The sequence below is a fragment of the Mauremys mutica genome, chromosome 17 (genome assembly GCF_020497125.1).
Source record: "Mauremys mutica isolate MM-2020 ecotype Southern chromosome 17, ASM2049712v1, whole genome shotgun sequence".
Lineage (NCBI taxonomy): Eukaryota > Metazoa > Chordata > Testudines > Geoemydidae > Mauremys > Mauremys mutica.
Window position 1 is genome coordinate 9,098,577 of NC_059088.1, and position 23,383 is coordinate 9,121,959.

The 23,383-nt window shown below is 52.6% G+C and overlaps 1 protein-coding gene across 1 annotated transcript; it reads left to right on the plus strand.

Moving 5' to 3' along the window:
- The first annotated feature begins 5,030 nt into the window (after positions 1-5,030).
- Positions 5,031-21,735, plus strand: LOC123351799 (phospholipase A2 inhibitor and Ly6/PLAUR domain-containing protein-like). Its single transcript, XM_044991441.1, has 6 exons — positions 5,031-5,118; positions 6,444-6,572; positions 8,657-8,779; positions 10,897-11,055; positions 19,072-19,212; positions 20,577-21,735. The coding sequence occupies exons 2-6, from the start codon at positions 6,515-6,517 to the stop codon at positions 20,807-20,809; spliced, it is 714 nt and encodes a 237-aa protein (XP_044847376.1). The 5' UTR covers positions 5,031-5,118; positions 6,444-6,514; the 3' UTR covers positions 20,810-21,735.
- Positions 21,736-23,383: the final 1,648 nt, after the last annotated feature.

Sequence of the window (23,383 nt, forward strand, 5' to 3'; positions counted from 1 at the left end):
GGCAGCTCCTCCGGGTAGCGGGCGCGGGATGGGCCCGGCGGCTCCTCTGGGTAGCGAGCGCGGGGCAGGCCCGGCGGTTCCTCTGGGTAGCGGGTGCGGGGCGGGTCGGGCGGCTCCTCTGGGTAGCGGGCGCGGGGCAGGCCCGGCAGCTCCTCCGGGGAGCGGGCGCGGGGCGGTCCCCGGCGGCTCCTCTGGGTAGCGGGCGCGGGGCGGTCCCCGGCGGCTCCTCCGGGTAGCGGGCACGGGGTGGGCCCCGGCTCCTCCGGGTAGTGAACGCGAGGCAGGTCCGGCGGCTCCTCCGGGTAGCGGGCGCGGGGCGGGTCCAGTGGCTCCTCCGGTAGCGGGCGGCAGGCCCGGCAGCTCCTCCGGGTAGCGGGCGCGGGATGGGCCCGGCGGCTCCTCTGGGTAGCGAGCGCGGGGCGGGTCCGGCGGCTCCTCCGGGTAGTGAGCGCGGGGTGGGCCCGGCGGCTCCTCCGGGTAGCGAGCGTGGGGCGGGCCCGGCAGCTCCTCCGGGTAGCGGGCGCGGGATGGGCCCGGCGGCTCCTCTGGGTAGCGGGCGCGGGGCGGGTCCGGCGGCTCCTCCGGGTAGTGAGCGCGGGGTGGGCCCGGCGGCTCCTCCGGGTAGCGAGCGTGGGGCGGGCCCGGCAGCTCCTCCGGGTAGCGGGCGCGGGGCGGGCCCGGCGGCTCCTCTGGGTAGCGAGCGCGGGGCCGGCCCGGCGGTGCCGCGGGGGAGCGGGCGCGGGGCGGGCCCGGCGGCTCCTCTGGGTAGCGGGCGCGGGGCAGGCCCGGCGGTTCCTCTGGGTAGCGGGTGCGGGGCGGGGCTGGCGGCTCCTCTGGGTAGCGGGCGCGGGGCAGGCCCGGCGGCTCCTCCGGGTAGCGGGCGCGGGGCGGGTCTGGCGGCTCCTCCGGGTAGCGAGCGTGGGGCGGGCCCGGCAGCTCCTCCGGGTAGCGGGCGCGGGATGGGCCCGGCGGCTCCTCGGGGTAGCGAGCGCGGGGCAGGCCCGGCGGGTCCTCTGGGTAGCGGGTGCGGGGCAGGCCCGGCGGCTCCTCCGGGTAGCGGGCGCGGGCCGGGCCCGGCGGCTCCTCCGGGTAGCGAGCGCGGGGCAGGCCCTGCGGCTCCTCCGGGTAGCGGGCGCGGGGCGGGACGGGCGGCTCCTCCGGGTAGCGCGCGCGGGACGGGCCCGGCAGCTCCTCCGGGTAGCGCGCGCGGGACGGGCCCGGCAGCTCCTCCGGGTAGCGCGCGCGGGACGGGCCCGGCAGCTCCTCCGGGTAGCGGGCACGGGATGGGCCCGGCGGCTCCTCCGGGTAGCGGGCCCGGGTCTGGCCCGGCGGCTCCTCCGGGTAGCGGGCGCGGAGCGGGCCCGGCAGCTCCTCCGGGTAGCGGGCGCGGGGCGGGCCCGGCGGCTCCTCTGGGTAGCGAGCGCGGGGCAGGCCCGGCGGTTCCTCTGGGTAGCGGGTGCGGGGCGGGTCAGGCGGCTCCTCCAGGTAGCGAGCGCGGGGCAGGCCCGGCGGCTCCTCCGGGTAGCGGGCGCGGGGAGGGACAGGCGGCTCCTCCGGGTAGCGCGCGCGGGGCGGGCCAGGCGGCTCCTCCGGGTAGCGCGCGCGGGACGGGCCCAGCAGCTCCTCCGGGTAGCGCGCGCGGGACGGGCCCGGCGGCTCCTCCGGGTAGCGGGCACGGGATGGGCCCGGCGGCTCCTCCGGGTAGCGGGCGCGGGGCAGGCCCGGCGGTTCCTCTGGGTAGCGGGTGCGGGGCGGGTCTGGCGGCTCCTCCAGGTAGCGAGCGCGGGGCGGGCCTGGCGGCTCCTCCGGGTAGCGGGCGCGGGGCGGGTCTGGCGGCTCCTCCGGGTAGCGCGCGCGGGACGGGCCCGGCAGCTCCTCCGGGTAGCGCGCGCGGGACGGGCCCAGCAGCTCCTCCGGGTAGCGGGCGCGGGGTGGGCCCGGCAGCTCCAGGTAGCGGGCACAGGGCAGGCCTGGCCAGTCCTGGCCTGCACCTTGGGCCGCAGGGTTTTCCCAGTCGTGGGTTAGGCTGGAAGCGTCTGGTCTCCCCGGTGTCTGGGGCCCGACTGAGCTCTGAGAACCGGCCTTTATACTTCTGGGTCGCCGCCTGACCCTCTGAGGGGTGGGCTCAAAGCTCCCTAGCTCCGCCCACTCCGGCCTCCGGACGGGCTCGTCCTGCTCCGGGGCGGCGGGGAGCCACACCGCCTCACTACAGTGATGAATTTCGTAAAATCTCAAGTGAATCTAGGCTCGCTCAAAATGTGTTTCAACAAGCCCAGACGGTGCCTCTTGAAATGACTTTCAGAGCCATGTTTCTGAATAGAGCACCCCAGGTGAGTGGGGGGGGGCGGTTTTTGTTTGTTTGTTTGTTTTCACAATGACCAATTCAGAGAAAGTGCACATAGATATTTAATTTTTTTTGGAGAAGCATAGAAGTGTTTTCTAAAGCAAACCATTACTATTTGTAAAATTGCTTTCTTAAAGCATGAAAAACATTAGACACTGAGCCATTCGGGTCTTTTAGCCAATTTTTGCCTTTTAAGAGGCAAAAAAAAAAAAAGAGCGGATAGTGGTGTTTTTTGATCACACTGGTGTTGGTGGTCGAGGCCTGCAGGCATTTCCAAAAGATCTCTGCTGACTGCGTTGTCTATGATGGAAGATGGGACATTCAGCTCCGCCAGGGCGTTCATAAACACATCATAAATAATAATAAATCATTAAACCGACAGATAAATGCTTAATGCGAAATGTTGAACGTTTTCTTCGTTCAGCAAACGACAAAATCTTGCTAAGAAAGAACACTAAAAGTCAGAGCGTGTTTTGGGAACAAAACAGGCTGTGTTGTAAAATAAAATGCCAGTTGAAAATAACAGTGTGAAGTGGATACGGACTAACACGGCTGCGACTCTGAAACCTGTCAGTGTGAAGTGTGGTTTTTATGGCGTTCAAGGGCTGTGTGGTTTGTCAAAGGGAAGTAGGTTGCCCCCGTAGTATACGCACAATTAGGTTACAGTTTGTCAACAACAAGAAGAGGTACATGAGCGGCCTGTATATAGGCTGTGGGGGCATCTGGACCATTGCAAAGCTGCCCCCGAATCCCTCTTAAATCAAACCGTCTTCCGCTTCAGCTGGACCTTTTCATTCCCCCCCCCCCTCCGGCCCTCTGCATTAGGACTTAATCATGACCCCTCTGATTTCAACAGTGTCTCAGGTCTCTGGTCTGCTGGTTCATGTTATCTAATGCTGTACAGCATCTAGGGTTTTATAAAACCAAACCAAAACAAAATATTCTCTCGGGGCTTAGACAAGATAATGATCTACACAATTGTAATTCTTGCTTTGCAGGCCCTGCTACAAAGTATCTTTAAGTTTGTTTTTGTTAATATTTCTGATCGGTCGTAGAATGGGGGAGATAATTCCTCATAAATGGGAAAGTGCTTCCGAATGACAAACGCTTGCCCGTGTTAACACACAACAACTAACGCGGAATGGCTGCCTACAAAACTGTTTCACTAAAAGAGTGATCAACATTCCCCCCAAAACTCAGGGCAGCTTTCTTACCCCCAGGCCATGAGCTCTGTGGCTTTTTAAAAAATGTGTTTGACCTCACTTTAGATTTTAAAAAACATTAAAAAAGAAGAAAATGTGTGTGTGTGTGGGGGGGACGGACGGGACAGACTTCTTATCTCTGGTAATAAACAGCTAACTTCTTTTACATAAGCTAATTTTTTCTTGTGTTTTTTGTATAAATCCAAACTGTTAAAAGCAATCTTGTTTATTTTTTGTTAATTTTTTTTTTAATTAAAACACGTCTGTAAACTCCCCTCAATTGCCAGTTTTCATATTCTTACCCAGTTGCTGTTTTGGTACTTTAAAAATGCTATTTTTAAAAGGACAGGCTAGTATCTTAAGCCTTTTTAGTTCACTAAACTTCTACAAAATATCCCTCAGAATGGCCTGGTTTTGTTACAGCTCAGGCAATACTGATTTGTCATGTTAAACTTTTTAAAAAAGAAACAAACATAATCCTTCAAATAGGCCTCACTGCATACAGAATAGCCTTTAAAAAGGTCATGTTATATTACAGCTCAGTCAATGCTGTATTTTCATGTTAAATATTAAAAATACCTTTATTTTCATGTTAAATGTTAAAAAAACCCTTTATATAATGAAACACTGCATGTTTAGCAAGTGTTAAAAGTATGGAGGGGAAAGTCAAGGGGTGTTCTTCAGACAGGCTATCTCTGAGCTTCATGCAGTCACAAAGCCGTGGGTTTTTGTCTTTTACAATCAGTAAATGGAATAAAATACTTGTTATAACTTTCACAAAGTGTCTTTCACAGCAATCTCACCATTGTTGAACATTTTACAGCATTTAAAAAGTTAGGAAAGAAATCTGTGTAAAAAACCAAGCAAACGGAAGGGGTGACCCTATAGCCTTGCTAAGGCAGACTATAGTGCATGGGTCACTGGCTAGCCTAATTAGTCATATCTGTTTTCAAAATGTAGAAACAGCCACAGTGGTTTTCACTCTGGGGTGTTTCTGCATGCTCATTTCTTTTTAATTGAAACACACCTGTAAAAAAGTTAAATAAAGGGCTCTGTCTTCATATAAGCTTCTCTTTTAAAGTGTTTATTCCTTTACAAAACTTAATATAACTTTCATTTGTATTTGTTAAAAAGTGGGGGAAGACGCAGCCTTCTTAGCTCTGATCAACTGCCTCACAGACACTGATTTTGCTGCTGCTGCTTCAAATTGTCCTCACTAAAAAATCACCAGTGTTAGTCTAAAACATAGGGGAAAACCTTTTAAAAACTGTTTGTTACTAAGGGGTTTATGGTTTTAACCTTTATTAAAGCACCTATGTAAAAGGGCTGCATGGCAGGAACGATGCTTGGGGTCTGTTTTTTAGATAAGAATAAGGCAGTTAAGGGGGGGTAGTGAGGGGAGGGCGATGGCTCTTGTATACAAATCTTGAGACTATAGGATTGGTTCAGGAAGATATATTCTATGATGCAGCTCTAGAATAGCATCTGATTGGTCCGATCCAAAGGCAGATAACTAACCTGAGGGGTTGTGAGCCCTGGGAGTTCCCTCCTTCCCCAGGAACAGTTGCAAGGGTAAGATCTCTCTCTGACTCAGCCACCTGCTGTCTATCTTTGCCCTTTGCAAAGGGGTTTCATTTCCCTTTTCTTGCCCTGTTCTCTCTTTACATGTTTCTCTTTTATTTCACACTTTTAAAATGCTCTTTTCTTAACTTACCCTTATGTTTAATATTTTAAATGTTTTTTTATTAACCAACCTTTATATTTTTACCATGTGCTCGCTAAACAGTCTGCTTGATAAAATTCCCTTTTTTGCCATGTGCGTTCTTGTTTGTGTCAGTTTCCTAGAATCATAGGATATCAGGGTGGGAAGGGACCTCAGGAGGTATCTAGTCCAACCCTCTGCTCAAAGCAGGACCAATCCCCAACTAAATCATCCCAGCCAGGGCTTTGTCAAGCTGGGCCTTAAAAACCTCTCAGGAAGGAGATTCCACTACCTCCCTAGGGAACCCATTCCAGTGCTTCACCACCCTCCTAGGGAAATAATGTTTCCTAATATCCAACCTAGACCTCCCCCACTGCAACTTGAGACCATTACTCCTTGTTCTGTCATCTGCCACCACTGAGAACAGCCGAGCTCCATCCTCTTTGGAACCCCCTTTCAGGTAGTTGAAGGCTGCTATCAAATCCCCCCTCACTCTTCTCTTCTGCAGACTAAACAAGCCCAGTTCCCTCAGCCTCTCCTTGTCAACCATGTGCCTCAGCCCCCTAATCATTTTCGTTGCCCTCCGCTGGACTCTCACCAATTTGTCCACATCCTTTCTGTAGTGGGGGGCCCAAAATTGGACGCAGTACTCCAGATGAGGCCTCACTAGTGCTGAATAGAGGGGAATGATCACGTCCCTCGATCTGCTGGCAATGCCCCTACTAATACAGCCCAAGATGCCGTTGGCCTTCTTGGAAACAAGGACGCACTGCTGACGCGTATCCATATTGTGCTGCATTGTTTCAGTACAAAAGAAATTCTAGACAAAGCATCGTGAAAAAAAGGAAACGTTCTGTCTGGACATTTCCAGAATTAAATGTTTTGGTTCTTTTCAACTCAAAGTGCCCTTTTGTTTCAAAATTGACGGCAATTTGTATTTTAAACCAATTTTAAAATATTAAATGCTTGAAAATGAAACAAAACCATTTTTGTTTGGCTTTTCAGTTGGACAGGAAATTGGGCCAACTCAAAACAATTCCCCCCCCCCCCCGATCTTTTAGAACTGCCAGTGAACCAAAGATCTGTTATTTGTGCAGCTCTGTGGCCTGGTGCTCCACCCTGCCCCGAATCTTGGCTGTTACTCCCTTTCCTTCCTCATTTCAGTCATGACTCTCTCCTCCTCTCCCCCCGACAGTGCTCGCTGTGCCAGTCCTGAGAAACGCCGTTCAGCTCCGAGCCCGGCCCCGTGGGCCTCCCAGCACCAGGATGGTTTCCTTCATCTGCTGCCTTCTCCCTGCTCTCCTAGCTACAACGAGTGCACAAGGTGAGTCACTTGCTGCTGTGGCCAGGTAACCCCCTCTGGACTTGGACACCCCACGGATCCCCAGTCAGGGCAGGGGAACATCCAGCATGTGCAGAGATGGGGGATTAGCTCTGGGTGGGGTACAGGGCCCTGTCTACACTACGGCTACTGTAGCCACTTAGCCACAGCGCTGTAGCTGGGCTGGCAGAGCCCCGGAGTGGAGGTGTCGCCTGTCCCAATGGACAAGGTTTTCCATCCTTCTAGGAGCTCCCCTCCCCGAGTGACGGTAGCCGAGCCCAGGGAAGCATTCGCCTGTTGACCTGCACCTACTCCAGGGGTTACACCGGTCTAGCTGTGGTGCTCAGTGTGTGGATTTTAACCCCGCCCCCGAGTGCCACAGCCATATCACCCTAACTGTTTAGTGTCGCCCAGGCCTGGGACACCGTTACTGGACACTGCCCTGAATTCTTATTCCCACGAAGGCCCCTCTGCCCGGCTTTGCCTTAATATGGGAATAAATGACTCTGCTTGGGGATTGAGTGTAACCTGGAATCAGGCCAACAATTTCCAGTAGCAGAGGGCTCTCCAACCGAGCAAACAGGCAGAATGAGCTCCAATGGCTGGGAGCTGAATTTAAACAAATCCCAGCTGGAATAAACCCTGGCAAAAGCTTTTCAAGAAGGGGGTGGGGTGGGCAGATTCTCCATCCCTTGGTCTCTGTACATTGAGACTGGACATTGTTCTAAAAGATCGGCTCTAGCTCAGCCATCAGATATGGGCTGGATGGAGGAAGGGCTGGGCGAGGTTCTCTGGCTTGGGTGATGCAGGAGCTCAGACTAGATCAGCATCACAGCCTGAAAATCTCCACCTCTCTAAAAGAAAAGGTGCTAAGAGCATGTGTCCACGCGCTGGGGTTAATGCCACTTGTATCAATGGTAATTTGGGGAACACGGGACAATGAACGTCCTTTTGTTCTGCTTTTTTGTCTAGCGATTTCCATCCTTCCCATTCTGCACCGACTGCGCACGGCTGGGCTGATCCAGAGGGACGGGGGCTAAGTTGGCTTTACCTTAAGCCACCTTTACGTCCCAGAGGCTCGGGGCCGTATAACCAGGCTGTATAACTGGGGGTCCAGTCCATCCCAGAGCCTTCCCAATGGGGATCAATCCCCACGTGGCTATAGGCCAAGACACTGGCTTCTGCACCCCAAACCTTTCCGTCAGACCCCTCTGCCGGCCGGCTGGCAGCCCGGAGAGCCTGGCTGCTTTCACCTCAATGGCATTTCTCTGCTTCTGTGCAACAGGCTAACGTCTGAATCCTGCATCCGACCAATTCCAATAATCCGGCATCACTGCGCAGAACCCTATTGATTTGGGGGAAAGTGAGAGAACCGGAAGAGGGAAATCGGGGACAGACAGAGCCGTTGGGTCTGGCCAACCCAGCCACTTTCAGCCCCCTCTGTGACTGTGTGTAGGTCACAGAGCCGGTTGATGGTGACAGTGACACCTTCCAGCTCATCAACAGCGTCCCAGTGCAGCGTCCCCATGGAGCTTAACATGTTACACCCTGAGCAGCTGATCTCCCAGACAGAAAGATGGTGATGGTGGGAGGAGAATGGAGGGCTCTGGTCTGGGGAATGGGGATTGGGGGACACACAGAGCCCCTGGCATGAGGTAGGATGTGTGTGGGGGGAGCTAGCCAGGCATCCCTGCAATAGAAGTGGATGGGAGGGGCATGTGAGGAGTGTGTGAGGGCCACGGGGGGCTGCCAGGAGCCCGGGGCCGTGCAATGGACTCAGCCAATGCACGCTGCAAAGCGAGCGACTCTCCAGTACTGTGAATACCTGCACAACGGGAGCCACATCTGGGGTGGGCGGAGCTTATTTTGTGGGCGAACTTGGGAAAAGCACCATCCCCTTCACCCGTCCCCAGTCTGAGCCCCAGGTACCGCTGGCCCAGGGGCTGAAAGTGTGCAACTGCTGAGTGTCGCCGAGGAAATTGGGTCCATTAACCCCATGGCTAGTTTGGAGCAAAGATTGGGGCTAAGGGAGGTGACACTGTTACACCCCAGTAAGAAGGAAACACTTGTTCTCGTTCTTTCTCCAGCGTCAACCCTGACATGCAAAACCTGCTTTGATTCAGCGGACGCCTGCCGTACTGCTCAAAGGACCTGCAGAGTAGACAAGGCTACAGGTGGCTGTTTTGCGGTGGCAGAAGATATTACACTGGGTAGGTGACATTGAGGTCAACCCAGGCACATCCCACTCTGCAGTCTGTCACCATCTCACCTCATCGCTAAGCCCAACCCCAACACGGTCCATTAACGAACACGGTCACCCGCCACAGAGCACTCAGTTTGGGCTCGATGCTTGATTTGTTCAGGCAACATTACGGTGTTTCCTGCCTTCTGGAGTCAGTTGCAAATCTCCCATTGACTCCAGGGCAGCCAGGATTTCAACCCTTGTGCTTTATTTATTTATTTTTATTCACTGAGTTTCCTTCTCCACAACGGACGTCAAAAAGCAAAGTGAAAATGGCCGTTCTGAATCGTGTTAAAAACAGGAAATTGGTGCCGAGATCCCTTGTACACTGCTGGACACCCAATGTCCTTTCTGAGCTGCTAGTCTCGGGCTGGAGCCCTGCATAACACATTTTTAACCTTGCTTCGGATGCAAATTCAAGATGGTTTTTGCCCCTTTGACTTAAAGAGATTCCAAACCTTCTTCATGTTCAACTCCCTGAGCTCTTCAGGCTGGCGGATTTCACTAGTTCCCGTCATTTCTCAGCGTTTGCTCTTTGGAATTGAAAATCTGAGTTACAGACCTGGCTTTGTTCATCCTTCCATTGAATTAAAGAGATTTAAGATTCCTGCCATTTATCCTGTAAGAAGGATGCATAGCACAGCATCAGCTTTAACGTGCTCTGTCATTATCTATCTATCTATCTAATCTCCCATACATGCATCTCTCCCTATCTCTCTCTTTCTCTCTCTCTCTCCTGCTTTTCCCCCCCACCCCTCGACCACACTCAGGAAATTTCCCCACCACAGTGACAAATGGGTTGATTAAAACTTCCCCCCACTCAAGATACGGCTTCACTGCAGAGTTAATGTGGGCTGTGACCCGGGGTTTAGCCCCAACCTGCTCCCCCACCCCCGCCGTCCCCTACTACTCTCCACAACCCCCTGCAACCTCCGTGGATACGAGCTTTGAGCTCAGCCCGGCTGACGCAGTTCAGGGTGCAGCTTAGACCCCGATTCTGCTTAAACTTGGGCTGGAACCCGCCCACTCTGCAGTGGGGACGCGGCTGTAACCTGGGTTACTTCACACGGTGCCGATAGTCCTCCAACGCCTTCCCATAATTCCTGCAGAGCCGTGTTTTCCTGCCCTTCTCCCCACTCCCTTCTCCTGCACTGAAATCACCTGCCGGTTTGCACAGCCCTGGGTGATGTTTCAAACCTCACGTTCCCTGCAGCCGGCTCCAGCTCTACCCGACTCTCAGGCACAGATGCCATCGCAGAGACTCGCGGCAGAGGACGGCCCAGCTCAGGGCAGCTCTAGGAGCCCTGGGACATGCCCCCAAAGGCCTAGCGCTGCCCTGGGGTTAGTGCAGCACCGGCCGGGTGGTGTCCGTGTGGATCTAACCCCCGGGAGGCTTCGCAGTGCGGACGCTCACCCCAGGGCGTGGCTAACCTGGGTTCACTCTGCAGCGCAGACACGGCCACCGAGTCCTAGACCCCAGGGCCACAAGGAACCGTTTGGATCATCTCGTCTGACCCCTGCTCAGCACAGGCCAGAGACCTGCCCCAGATCATCCCTAGGGCAGAGCTGGGAGAGAAACCTCCCGTCTGGCGTTACACATTGTCCCTGATGGAGAATCCACCACGGCCCCTGGGAGATCGTCCCAGTGGTTAACGACCCTCCCTGTGAAAAACCTTCCCCTTATTCCCAGTCTGAGTCTGTCCGGCTCCAACTCCCAGCCACGGGACGGTGTCCGACCTTCCGCCGCCTGACTGAGACGCCCGTCAGTAAATGTTTGTTCCCTGGGTAGGTTCTGGCAGACGGGGATCATGTCACCTCTGAACCGTCTCTGTGTTCAGCTCCACGGATCGAGCCCCTGGCATCTCTCGTATTAGGGCAGGTTTTCCAACCCTTCAATTGTCCTCATGGCTCTTCTCTGACCACTGACCAACCTCCTTCCTGAACGGAGGGGCCCAGAACCGGGCACAGGCTCCCAGGAGCGTCGCCCCAGGGCCAGACACGGAGGTAAAATAACCTCCCTGCTCCACCTCGAGGTTCCCCTCCCAGCCTCTCAGTTCTGTTCTCTGTTTTCTTTCTTTACAACAGAGGGGACAAAGACCACGGGCTTCGCCAGTCACTGTATAGATGACTATAATATGGGAGTTAAAGACCCTGTCACTGTCACTCTTGGGAATGGCACGTATCTGCGGATCAACACCACATGGTGCAACACAGACAATAACTGTAACTCGGCTGTACCGGAAGGTAGGTTATGGATCTGTTTTACTCAGGGGCGGCTCTAGACCCCAGTGCGCCAAGCAGGCGCGTGGGGCGGCCCTTTCCCGGGGGGGCGGCATTTGGCTCCGGTGGACCTGCCGCAGGCATGCCTGCGGGAGGTCCACTGGAGCCCCAGGAGCAGCGGACCTGCTGCAGGCATGACTGCGGCGGGTGCTGTGGTCCCGTGGCTCCGGTTGAGCTCCCGCAGGCATGCCTGCGGCAGGTCCACCGGAGCCTGGGACGAGCGGACCTGCCGCAGGCATGACTGCGGCGGGTGCCGTGGTCCCGCGGCTCCGGTTGAGCTCCCGCAGGCATGCCTGTGGCAGGTCAACCGGAGCCGCGGGACCACGGTACCCGCCGCAGTCATGCCTGCGGCAGGTCAAACGGAGCCGCGGGACCACGGCACCCGCCGCAGTCATGCCTGCGGCAGGTCCACTCGTCCCGGGCTCCGGTTGACCTGCCGCAGGCATGCCTGCGGGAGCTCAACCGGAGCCGCGGGAAGAGGGGACCCACCGCGGGACCGGGAAAGGGCGGCGCAGCGCACCGCGCTGCTTGGGGCAGCCTGAATTCTAGAGCCGCCCCTGGTTTTACTGGCCCTGTTTAAGGGTTTGTTCACCCAAACAATTAGACAGCAGTGAGCTGGGGTGTTTGTCACTGTGCCTCTGTGGGTCACAACGGAGAATACCAAATTCAGGACAGGCTGCTGGGGAAAGGGCAGACACACCCCAAAACTGGTGGCTATTCTTCCATGAGATATACCAAACCAGCAACCAACGTAAACTTCTGTCTCACTGCACCGGCTAACAAGAAGTCAGCAATGCAGCCTCCTTAGGCCCTCCAGTTCTTGTATCACCACCAAAAACACTAGACTTAAAGATGAGTGGTTATTGAAAACCAATTTTATCAAACAAAAGGGTTCTTCTGATCCCAAAGGACCAGCCACATACCCAGGTCACTATATAACTCAGATCTTACAATAGTCATGCTGGTGCCAATCCTTTAGTATCTAAAATCTAAAGTATGTCTGTCAAGTGATTAAAAAGTTAATTGCAATTAATCACACTGTTAAACAATAATAGAATACCATTTATCTAAAAATTTTGCATGTTTTCTGCATTTTCAAATATATTTATTTCAATTATAACACAGTGTTCTCCGACTGCTTTTTGAATGTTACAATTCTTGATGTCTGATTTGTATCCATTAATTCTTTTGTGTAGAGACTGTCCAGGTTTGGCCAATGGGGAGGCATTGGCATGGCAGAGGGGCATTGCTGGCACATGATGGCATCTATCACAAGGGTAGATGTGCAGGTGAATGAGCCCCGGATGGTGTGGCTGATGTGGTTAGGTCCTATGATGGTATCCCTTGAATAGATATGTGGACAGAGTTGGCACTAGGGTTTGTTGCAGGGTTTGGTTCCTGGGTTAGTGTTTCTGTTGTGTGGTGTGTAGTTGCTGGTGAGCATTTGCTTCAGGTTGGGGGGCTGTCTGTAAGCGAGGACTGGCCTGTCTCCCAAGGTCTGTGAGAATGAGGGATCATCCTCCAGTATAGGTTGTAGATCCTAGATGATGTGCTGGAGAGGTTTTAGTTGGGAGACAGGCCAGTCCTCGCTGTATTTTAAAGAAGCCTTATTGAGGGTGCAGGAACAAACCATCCCGATGTGCAGAAAGAATAGTAAATATGTCAGGTGACCAGCTTGGCTTAACAGTGAAATCTTTGGTGAGCTTACAAGGAGTGTGGTGAAGCACTGGAATGAGCTCCCTAGGGAGGTGGTGGAATCTCCTTCCTTACAGGTTTTTAAGGTCAGGCTTGACAAAGCCCTGGCTGGAATGATTTAGTTGGGGTTGGTCCTGCTTTGAGCAGGGGGTTGGACTAGATACCTCCTGAAGTACCTTCCAACTCTGATATTCAATGATTCTAAGATGGCTGGAAACCGGGTTCGGAGCCCTGGGGCTGTTCATCGCTGGCCACTCTATTCCCATGGGCCCTTGTGCGAAAAATTGAAAACCACCCGTTTGGCCATTTCCCCAAACAATGTGATTTCCTGTCGCTTTCAGCGTTTGAAGCAGTGAGTGATCCCAGCTGTGACATCGCTGGCATCACAGAGCTGTGTGTGTGCGGGGGGGAACACACACGGGTGGGATATCGGCACCCAGGGGCCCAGCTTCTTCCCGGCGGGTGGGCAGGGATAGCGGGAGGAGGGGTTGCCTTGGATAGCAAAGGTGTCTGCACCCGCTCTGAGGCTGAGATGTGAATAGCAGACGGACTCACTGGAAATCTCTGGGTAGGGATAAAAGGGGAAAAACCAGGGGGGGCGCACCATGGTAGGGTTGGCTACAGACCGGCTAGCCAGGAAGAAGAGGAGAATGAGGCTTTTTTTAAACAATTAACAAAATCATGCAAAGCCCAGGACTCATAGACTCATAGACTTTAAGGTCAGAAGGGACCATTATGATCATCTAGTCTGACCTGCACATCGCAGGCCACAGAATCTCACCCACCCACTCCTGTAACAAACCCCTAACCTATGTCTGAGTTATTGAAGTCCCCAAATTGCGGTTTGAAGACTTCAAGCTGCAGAGAATCCTCCAGCAAGTGACCCGTGCCCCATGCTGCAGAGGAAGGCAAAAAACCTCCAGGGCCTCTGCCAATCTGCCCTGGAGGAAAATTCCTTCCCGACCCCAAATATGGCGATCAGCTAAACCCTGAGCATGTGGGCAAGACTCACCAGCCAGCACCCAGAAAGAATTCTCTGCGGTAATTCAGATCCCAACCCATCTAACATCCCATCACAGACCAATGGGCATACTTACCTGCTGATAATCAAAGATCAATTGCCAAATTAATTGTCAAAATTAGGCTATCCCATCATCCCATCCCCTCCATAAACTTATCAAGCTTAGTCTTGAAGCCAGATATGTCTTTTGCCCCCACTACTCCCCTTGGAAGGCTGTTCCAGAACTTCACTCCTCTAATGGTTAGAAACCTTCGTCTAATTTCAAGTCTAAACTTCCTAGTGTCCAGTTTATACCCATTTGTTCTTGTGTCCACATTGTTACTAAGCTTAAATAATTCATCTCCCTCCCTAATATTTATCCCTCTGATATATTTATAAAGAGCAATCATATCCCCCCTCAATCTTCCTTTGGTTAGGCTAAACAAGCCAAGCTCTTTGAGTCTCCTTTCATAAGGCAGGTTTTCCATTCCTCAGATCATCCTAGTAGCCCGTCTCTAAACCTGTTCCAGTTTGAATTCATCCTTCTTAAACATGGGAGACCAGAACTGCACACACTATTCCAGATGAGGTCTCACCAGTGCCTTATATAACGGTACTAACACCTCCTTATCTTTGCTGGAAATACCTCACCTGATGCATCCTAAAACCGCATTAGCTTTTTTAATGGCCATATCACATTGGCGGCTCATAGTCATCCTCTGATCAACCAATACTCCGAGGTCCTTCTCCTCCTCTGTTACTTCCAACTGATGCGTCCCCAATTTATAACTAAAATTCTTGTTATTAATCCCTAAATGCATGACCTTGCCCTTTTCACTATTACATTTCATCCTGTTACTATTACTCCAGTTTACAAGGTCATCCAGATCTTCCTGTATGATATCCCAGTCCTTCTCTGTGTTAGCAATACCTCCCAGCTTCATGTCATCTGCAAACTTTATTAGCATATTCCCACTTTTTGTGTCAAGGTCAGTAATAAAAAGGTTAAATAAGATTGGTCCCAAAACTGATCCCTGAGGAACTCCACTAGTGACCTCCTTCCAGCCTGACAGTTCACCTTTCAGTACGACCCGTTGTCGTCTCTCCTTTAACCAGATCCTTATCCACCTTTCAGTTTTCATATTGATCCCCATCTTTTCCAATTTAATTAATAATTCCCCATGTGGAACCGTGTCAAATGTCTTACTGAAATCAAGGTAAATTAGATCCACTGCATTTCCTTTGTCTAAAAAGTCTGTTACCTTCTCAAAGAAGGAGATCAGGTTGGTTTGGCACGATCTACCTTTTGTGAAACCATGTTGTATTTTGTCCCAATTACCATTGACCTCAATGTCCTTGACTACGTTCTCCTTCAAAATTTTTTCCAAGACCTTACATACTACAGATGTCAAACTAACAGGCCTATAGTTACTCGGATCACCTTTTTTTCCTTTCTTAAAAATAGGAACTATGTTGGCAATTCTCCAGTCGTACGGTACAACTCCTGAGTTTACTGATTCGTTAAAAATTCTTGCTAATGGGCTTGCAATTTCATGTGCCAGTTCCTTTAATATTCTTGGATGAAGATTATCTGGGGCCCCCCGATTTAGTCCCATTAAGCTGTTTGAGTTTGGCTTCTACCTCGGATGTGGTAATATCTACCTCCATATCCTCATTCCCAATTGTCATCCTTCCATTACCCCTAAGCTCCTCATTAGCCTCATTAAAGACTGAGGCAAAGAATTTGTTTAGATATTGGGCCATGCCTAGATTATCCTTAACTTCCATTCCATCCTCAGTGTTTAGCGGCCCCACTTCTTCTTTCTTTGTTTTCTTCTTATTTATATGCCTATAGAACCTTTTACTATTGGTTTTAATTCCCTTTGCAAGGTCCAACTCTACATGGCTTTTAGCCTTTCTCACTTTATCCCTACATGTTCTGACCTCAGTAAGGTAGCTTTCCTTGCTAATCCTGCCCATCTTCCACTCCTTGTAGGCTTTCTGCTTTTTCTTAATCACCCCTCTGAGATGCTTGCTCATCCAGCCTGGTCTACAACTCCTGCCTATGATTTTTTCCCCCTTTCTTGGGATGCAGGCTTCTGATAGTTTCTGCAACTTTGACTTGAAGTAATTCCAGGACTCCTCCACCTTTAGATCCACAAGTTCTTCAGTCCAATCCACTTCCCTAACTAATTTCCTTAATTCTTTAAAGTTATCCCTTTTGAAATAGCAGCAAAGAATCCTGTGGCACCTTATAGACTAACAGAAGTTTTGCAGCATGAGCTTTCGTGGGTGAATACCCACTTCTTCGGATGCAAGCAGTCGGATGCAAGGATTCTTTGCTGCTTCTACAGAACCAGACTAACACGGCTACCCCTCTGATACTTGACGCCTTTTGAAATAAAAAATCCTAGTCCCAGATCAATTTTTGTTTATCCTTCCATCTAGTTTGAACTGAATTAGCTCATGATCATTCAAACCGAGGTTGTCCCCTACAACCATTTCTTCTATATGGTCCTCACTACTCACCAAAACCAAATCTAAAATGGCATCCCCTCTTGTTGGTTCTTCAACTACTTGATTAAGGAATCCATCAGCTATTGCATCCAGGAAAATCTGAGCCCTATTATTATTACTAGCACTTGTCCTCCAGTCTATATCTGGGAAGTTAAAGTCTCCCATGATCACACAATCCCCATTAGTGTTTACTTAATTAAAAACATTGAAGAGGTCTCTATCCATATCCAAATCAGATCCCGGTGGCCTGTAGCACACCCCAAGTACTATCTCAGGGGAGGCTCTAGTAGCTTTCTTTCCCAGTGTGATTTTTGCCCAGACAGACTCTGTCTTATCCATTCCATCCCTTCTTATTTCTTTACATTTAACCTCATCATTGACATACAATGTGCTACTCCACCACCTTTGCCTTTATTTCTGTCTTTCCTAAACAGCACAGACCCTTCAATACCTGTACTTCAGTCATGACTACTATTCCACCTGTTTCTGTTATCCCTATAATATCCGGTTTCACTTCCTGCACCAGTAGCTCTAGATCCTCCATTTTGTTACCTAGGCTCCTCGCATTAGTGTACAGACATCTTAATTTTTGCCGTTTGGCTTCACTGACATTCTTTACCCAATTAGGCACATTCTACCACCAGTATCACCTATTAGACTGGTATCTACACTACCCTTCCTCCTTATCTCCATTCTTCTGCCCATGGCTGTATCCTTTCTTACTTTGTTTTCTTCCCTCTCAATGTTGAATTCTGGCGTGGAGATTACCTGGACATCTCCCAACCATCTCCCCCAAATTCCTAGTTTAAAGCTCTCTCAATCAGTTGTGCCAGCCTCCATCCTAGAAGTCTATTTCCCTCCTTACTCAGGTGAAGTCCATCCTGAGAGAACAGTCCTCTGTCCATGAATGCTTCCCAGTGGCCGTACATCCCAAAGCCCTCCTTATAGCACCACTGCCTGAGCCATCTGTTGATCGCCATAATCTTGTCACACCTTTGTTGCTCTTCTCTAGGAACAGGCAGAATCCCACTGAAGATCACCTGAGCCTCGATTTCCTTAAGTGTCTTTCCCAGCCTGGCATAGTCTCCCTTGATACGTTCCAGCAAGAATCTAGCCGTATCATTCGTTCCCACATGCAGGACAATCAATGGATTCTTGCCCGCTCCCGTTAGGATCCTTTTCAGCCTCAGCTCCACATCCCGTATCTTAGCACCTGGCAGACAGCTCACCCTTCTGTTCTCCGGATCAGCTCTAGTTACAGGCCTGTCTATTCTTCTCAGTAAGGAGTCCCCATCACGTAGACCTGCCTTTCCTGGTGACCGTGTGATTCTCCGGTCTATCCCCTGCTCCCATAGTCCTCTCTATTCCTATTCTCCCTTGGAATCCTCCGCAACCCATCCTGTATTCTTCTGGGGCTCATGTTTGGTGTCATCTCCATTGACTCTTCCCTTCTCCTTATAGGACTAGCTGCTCTCCTCTTTTTCCTCACCCTCTCACCTTCAGCGACCACCTGCTGTGCCCCTTCTTCATTTTCCAACTCTGCAAACCTGTCCCTGAGCTCTATTGCTCCTTCACTGGCCCATCTTTTCCTCTGCCTGGTTCTCTTAGTCGCATGCTTCCACCGTCCACTTTCCTCACCCAGCAGTCTCTCCTCAGAGCTCTTTGGTCTTGCTTCCATCTGGAAGTCTGAGCTTGTCCCTTCAGCCTCCTCATGTCTTTGCTCCAGCACCCGCTCAACCCCCCTTCTAAACTCGACCAGAGTTTCCATCTGCATCTCCAGTCCTCGGATCTTTTCTTCCATCAGCTCTATCAGGCGGCACTTCATGCAGACGAAACTCTTTTCAGGTACCCCCTCCAGGATCATGTACATCCCGCAGCTTCCACATCCGGTCATCCTCATTGTGTCTTTCACTGCTGCCTCTGTATCGATCATAGGCTTCCCACTTAACAACTGTTAGTCAAAGAAACAAAAACCAAAACAAACCCCCAACAGGCACCAGAACACTGGCAGACCACCACCCACTGCCTTCACTAGCCTGTTAGTTCTTCTGCCTAGGTCTAAGTCTCCCCCACAAACTCCCAGTGAAACTCCCCTGTTTACAGCTCTGTTTGCTGGCTGCTGTGCCGCTGCAGCTGTCTAAGGACGTGTGGTGATGGGGGACTTCAGCCACCCAGAGATCGGTTGGAAAATAACACAGCTGGGCAGATTGTCCAACAAGTTCATGGAATTCATTGGGGACAACTTTTTTTATTGCAATCTTCCCTTCCTTGCCATGGATTCAGAGAACCCACCATGCCTCCCTTCCCTCATTCCCCCCCATATCAGATCTGTGTATATGCCCCCTTCACCCCCTTCCACCTCCCCCCGCCACTATCCTCCTTTCTGTCTGGGAGATGGGTCATTCTGGGTGTCACTGTGTTACACCCCTGGGGATGCTGGGCAGAGCGGAGATGGGGTGTCAGTGGGTCCATTGACCGGGGGTTTGATCTGAGACAATCGCAGAGGTGGCTGGGCTGATCAGCTGTCGAGGTGTGTGCCTGGGTGGGCGGGAGAGGGGGGTCCGATTTCTCTCAAAGACAGCAGGCTTCTGGCCCTGGGTGCCTAGAAAACGCCAAGAAATTCTGGAACCGATCGGCTGCCAGTTTCAGAGGTTGCCGTGTGACAGACGGATGACATCGGGTGGGGATAGGGACCTTTAAATGCTCAGGCAATGGAGGGCAGCGAGGTTTAACCCACCCGGTAATCATGTCTCTCTCTCGGTTCTCAGTGCCCACGGGGAGCACCACCTTGAACGGGCTGCAGTGCCCAACCTGCTTGTCTCTGAGCGCCGATACCTGTGACAGCCACATCGCCCCTTGTACAGGGGACGAGACCTATTGCATCGATTTCGCTGGGACGATACAGAAAGGTAAATTCTGCCAGCTGGTTGCAGTGCGGGAGCTGCCCTGGGAATCTCACGCCTCAGGAACTCCCCAAAGGGCTGGTGAAACCTAGGGCCAGTCTACACTGCGCCATTGTACCGCATCTGGTGAAGACGCTCTGTGCTGACGGGAGAGAGCTCTGCTGTCCGCACAATAAATCCACCTCCGCGAGCGGCAGTGGGGACGTCAGCGGGAAGTGGGCACCGGATGGCGTAACTTACATTGCTGAAGGACGTGGCTTCTCCACACCCTTGAGCGACATATGGACCCAAGCTGTAGTGTAGACAGGCCCCTAGAGTCTCCCAGACCCTCGGGCTGTGCTGAGCCCTTGGGCGGTTGGGAGCCACCAAGAGGGATTTTGGCCTGAGGGAAGGAGTGAGGAATTGGGAAGTTTTCCCTTCCAGACCAGCTCCCCCCTCCCAGTGATGCCGCCCTGCCCCTGGAGTTATGACAACACAGTACTTGCCATGGGAAGGGTTGTCATGTCAATGATGCAGAGCTGGGGAGAGAACCCAGGAGTCCTGGCTCCCAGCCATGCTGCTCTAACCACTAGATCCCACCCCCGGTATGTTTAAGGTGGAGCTAAGCTATTGCTCAGTGCGGAAGCTCCTGTTCTCAGTGTGTGTCCAGGACCCCCAGCGCTTTGGGGTGCTTATAAAATAACTGAACCGAACCCGGTCGGGGCTGCAGGGGATGGTGAAAGCTGGGCCTGGGCCATTCACTTTTCACCACGGGCCTGGCCCCCTTCCCTTCCTCTTCTCCCTGAGGCCCTGCCGCCCGGCCAGGCTGGAAACTGGAGCCTGAGCAGCTGTGAGGTGCTGTGCACCCTCCATCTGCCCTGGGCAGGGGACCCAGAGGGCAGGGACTCGGGCCAGGGGTTGCTCTCAGTCCCTCCACCCTGGGCAGGTGGAGAGGCCCAGGGTCCCCACCCCTGCAACGGCTTCCAGCTTGGCTGGGGGGCAGGGCCCCGAGGGGAAGAGGAGAGGTGGGGCGGGACCATGGAGGGGGCAGGGCCTCATGGCCCCCCCACTTTTAGTAACTCTGTCAGCCCTGACCTGAGCATGTTCCCCGGGGGGCCGTGCGCTGGGGAAGGAGCCGCCCCCGGGCGATCAGCTGGTTCCAAACTCCAGCTTCAGTCTCGTGTGGAGCTGCAGAAAGGGGCGCGGGGGAGGCAGGAGGGGACCAGACGCCCGCCCGGCCGTGGCCGGTTACAGCGAGAGCAGGGAGAGCACCGGGGGGTGGGAACGGGAGGCAGAGGTGGGAACCGCTGGATGGCGGAGACAGAGGTTCTGGGGGCAGAGAAGCTACCAGAGCTGCCCCCCCCCAATAACAGGCTGATTTTCTCCATCAGGTTCAGAGATATCAACATTTGCTGCAAAAGGCTGTGCTACAGCGTCCACAAAAGTGATTAAAGTGGGAATCAGCCTGGCTTCTGCACTCTCTGTGTTCACGTTCACAAAGGCGACCTCCAAACCTGCGGAGAAAACACCCACCAGTGGGGCCACCCCGGCTCTGGGGAGATTCTCCTTTGCCCTCTACCTGCCTGGCCTGACTGGGCTGCTGCTGGTGAAGCTGCTCTCCTGACCCCGCCCGGCACGGCCCACGCAGCACCTGATTCCTGCGCGTTGCAGCCCGAGCTCGGAATCGTACGTTAATTCTATTGATTATTCACAAATTCCCAGTGCTCGCTGGGAGGTCTGACAGCCTCTAGTTCCTAGATCCGTCCCAGTGTCATTAAAATTGCTGTTCAGCTGGGAACCCCGAGGGGGCCGGTCGCAGCCCTCGCACTGGAGGAAACTTCTGTGTTTCTAATCATTGATCAACTCGTTTAGCAGAGTCCCAAATGCTCCAGCCCAGGAAGGGGGACAGCAGTAATACATGTGAGCTGTCCCGTTCTCGCACCGCCCCTTGCAGAACAACCGGAAATGTTAGTCATTATCTTCCTCCTCACCAGCACCTTCCTCCTCATCACCCGGGGCCGTGATCCGGGCACCCCCCAAACGCTGCCTCTTGCTCGCCTCCTGCCCACAGGTTGGGGTACAACTTTATAATATATTATTCCCATGTCACTGTGCCTAATGCCTATTCAGTAGGGGGTTCTCCCCTCCTCCTTATCTGTATCTCCTCACCCTGCCGATGTCAGGGTCCCTTCTCCTGTAGGTTAGGATGTTACTGATCTCAGCTTATTCTCAGACACGTCAATTCCTTGCCATGGCCGGCTTGTGCTCAGACATCTGCAGAAGTTCCCATCCTATAATATCCCAAAGCCGGCGTTAGCTCACGTCCCTGTGGCTGGCTGGTGTCATTATGGAGAAACCTCCCATTTAAACACTCTGTTCCCAGGTCCCCCAAACGTAGGGGCGAGTTGTGATAAGTAAAGTTGGGGGATCGCGATCTGCGGCAATTCAGCGGGAGGTCCTTCGCTCCGAGCAGGAGTGAGGAACCCTCCGCCGAAATGCTGCCGAATCCTTGAAAGTGCCGCCCCGCTCCGGAGTGGCCGCCTCAAGCACCTCCTTGATAAGCTGGTGCCTGGAGCCGGCCCTACACCCAGCGAGCCAGTTAGCTGTAAAATGCCTCTTGGTAGCTGGTCTCTACTTGCTTTACCTGTAAAGGGTTAAAAAGTCCCCCAGGTAAAGGAAAGGAAGTGGGCACCTGACCAAAAGAGCCAGTGGGAAGGTAGAACTTTTTGAAATGAGGAAAGAAACTTTCCCTTTGGCTGCGGGGACTGGAGCAGCCAAGCTATAAGCAGCAATGCTGGGTAAGCTTTGAACCAGGTATGAAACATTATTTTCCCTGCCTAGCAGGGCTCATTGGGACAGGGAATGTCCAGGTGGACGCGATCAGGTTCTTTCTTTATTTTGGCTTGTGGACTTCTCTGTGCTAACCCCAGGCGCTTCTGTTTGCTTGTAACCTTTAAGCTGAACCCCAAGAAGCTATTCCGGGTGCTTGGTTTTTGGAATTGCTCTTTTAAAAACTAGCAAAAGCCGAAGTTCCAGATGTATTTTCTTTCTTTTTGTTTCGAATAAAATTGACCTTTTTAAAGAACAGGATTGGAGTTTCGGTGTTAAGAACATAAGAAAGGCCGTACCGGGTCAGACCAAAGGTCCATCCGGCCCAGTATCTGTCTACTGACAGTGGCCAATGCCAGGTGCCCCAGAGGGAGTGAACCTAACAGGCAATGATCAAGTGATCTCTCTCCTGCCATCCATCTCCACCCTCTGACGAACAGAGGCTAGGGACACCATTCTTACCCAGCCTGGCTAATAGCCATTTATGGACTTAGCCACCATGAATTTATCCAGTCCCCTTTTAAACACTGTTATAGTCCTAGCCTTCACAACCTCCTCAGGCAAGGAGTTCCACAAGTTGACTGTGCGCTGCGTGAAGAAGAACTTCCTTTTATTTGTTTTAAACCTGCTGCCTATTAACAGGTCTGTGCACATGTTGTTTGATGAGCTGGTAGCAACCACTAATTTCCTTTGTTTTCTTTCTCAGCTCTTCCCTGGGGGGGGGGTGTTGAGAGGGCTTGAGGGTGCCCCACAGGGAGGAATTCCCAAGTGCTCCTTCCTGGGCCCAAGGGGGTTTTTGCATTGGGTGGTGGCAGCGTTTACCAAGCCAAGGTCAGAGAGAAGCTGTAACCTGGGGAGTTTAATACCAGCCAGGAGTGGCCAGTACTGATGTTTGGGCCTGGTCTACACTAGGAGTTTATGTTGAATTTAGCAGCGTTAATTCGAATTAACCCTGCACCCGTCCACACAACGAAGCTATTTAGTTCAACATAGAGGGCTCTTTAGTTCGATTTCTGTACTCCTCCCCGATGAGGGGAGTAGTGCTAAATTCGACATGGCCATGTCGAATTAGGCTAGGTGTGGATGGAATTCGACGTTAATAGCTCCGGGAGCTATCCCACAGTGCACCACTCTGATGCTCTGGACAGCAGTCCGAGCTCGGATGCTCTGACCAGCCACACAGGAAAAGCCCCGGGAAAATTTGAATTCCTTTTCCTGTCTGGCCAGTTTGAATCTCATTTCCTGTTTGGACATCGGGGCGAGCTCAGCAGCACTGGCAGCGATGCAGAGCTCTCCAGCAGAGGTGTCCATGCAATCTCAGGCCTGGTCTACACTAAGGGGGGGGGTTCGAACTAAGGTACGCAACTTC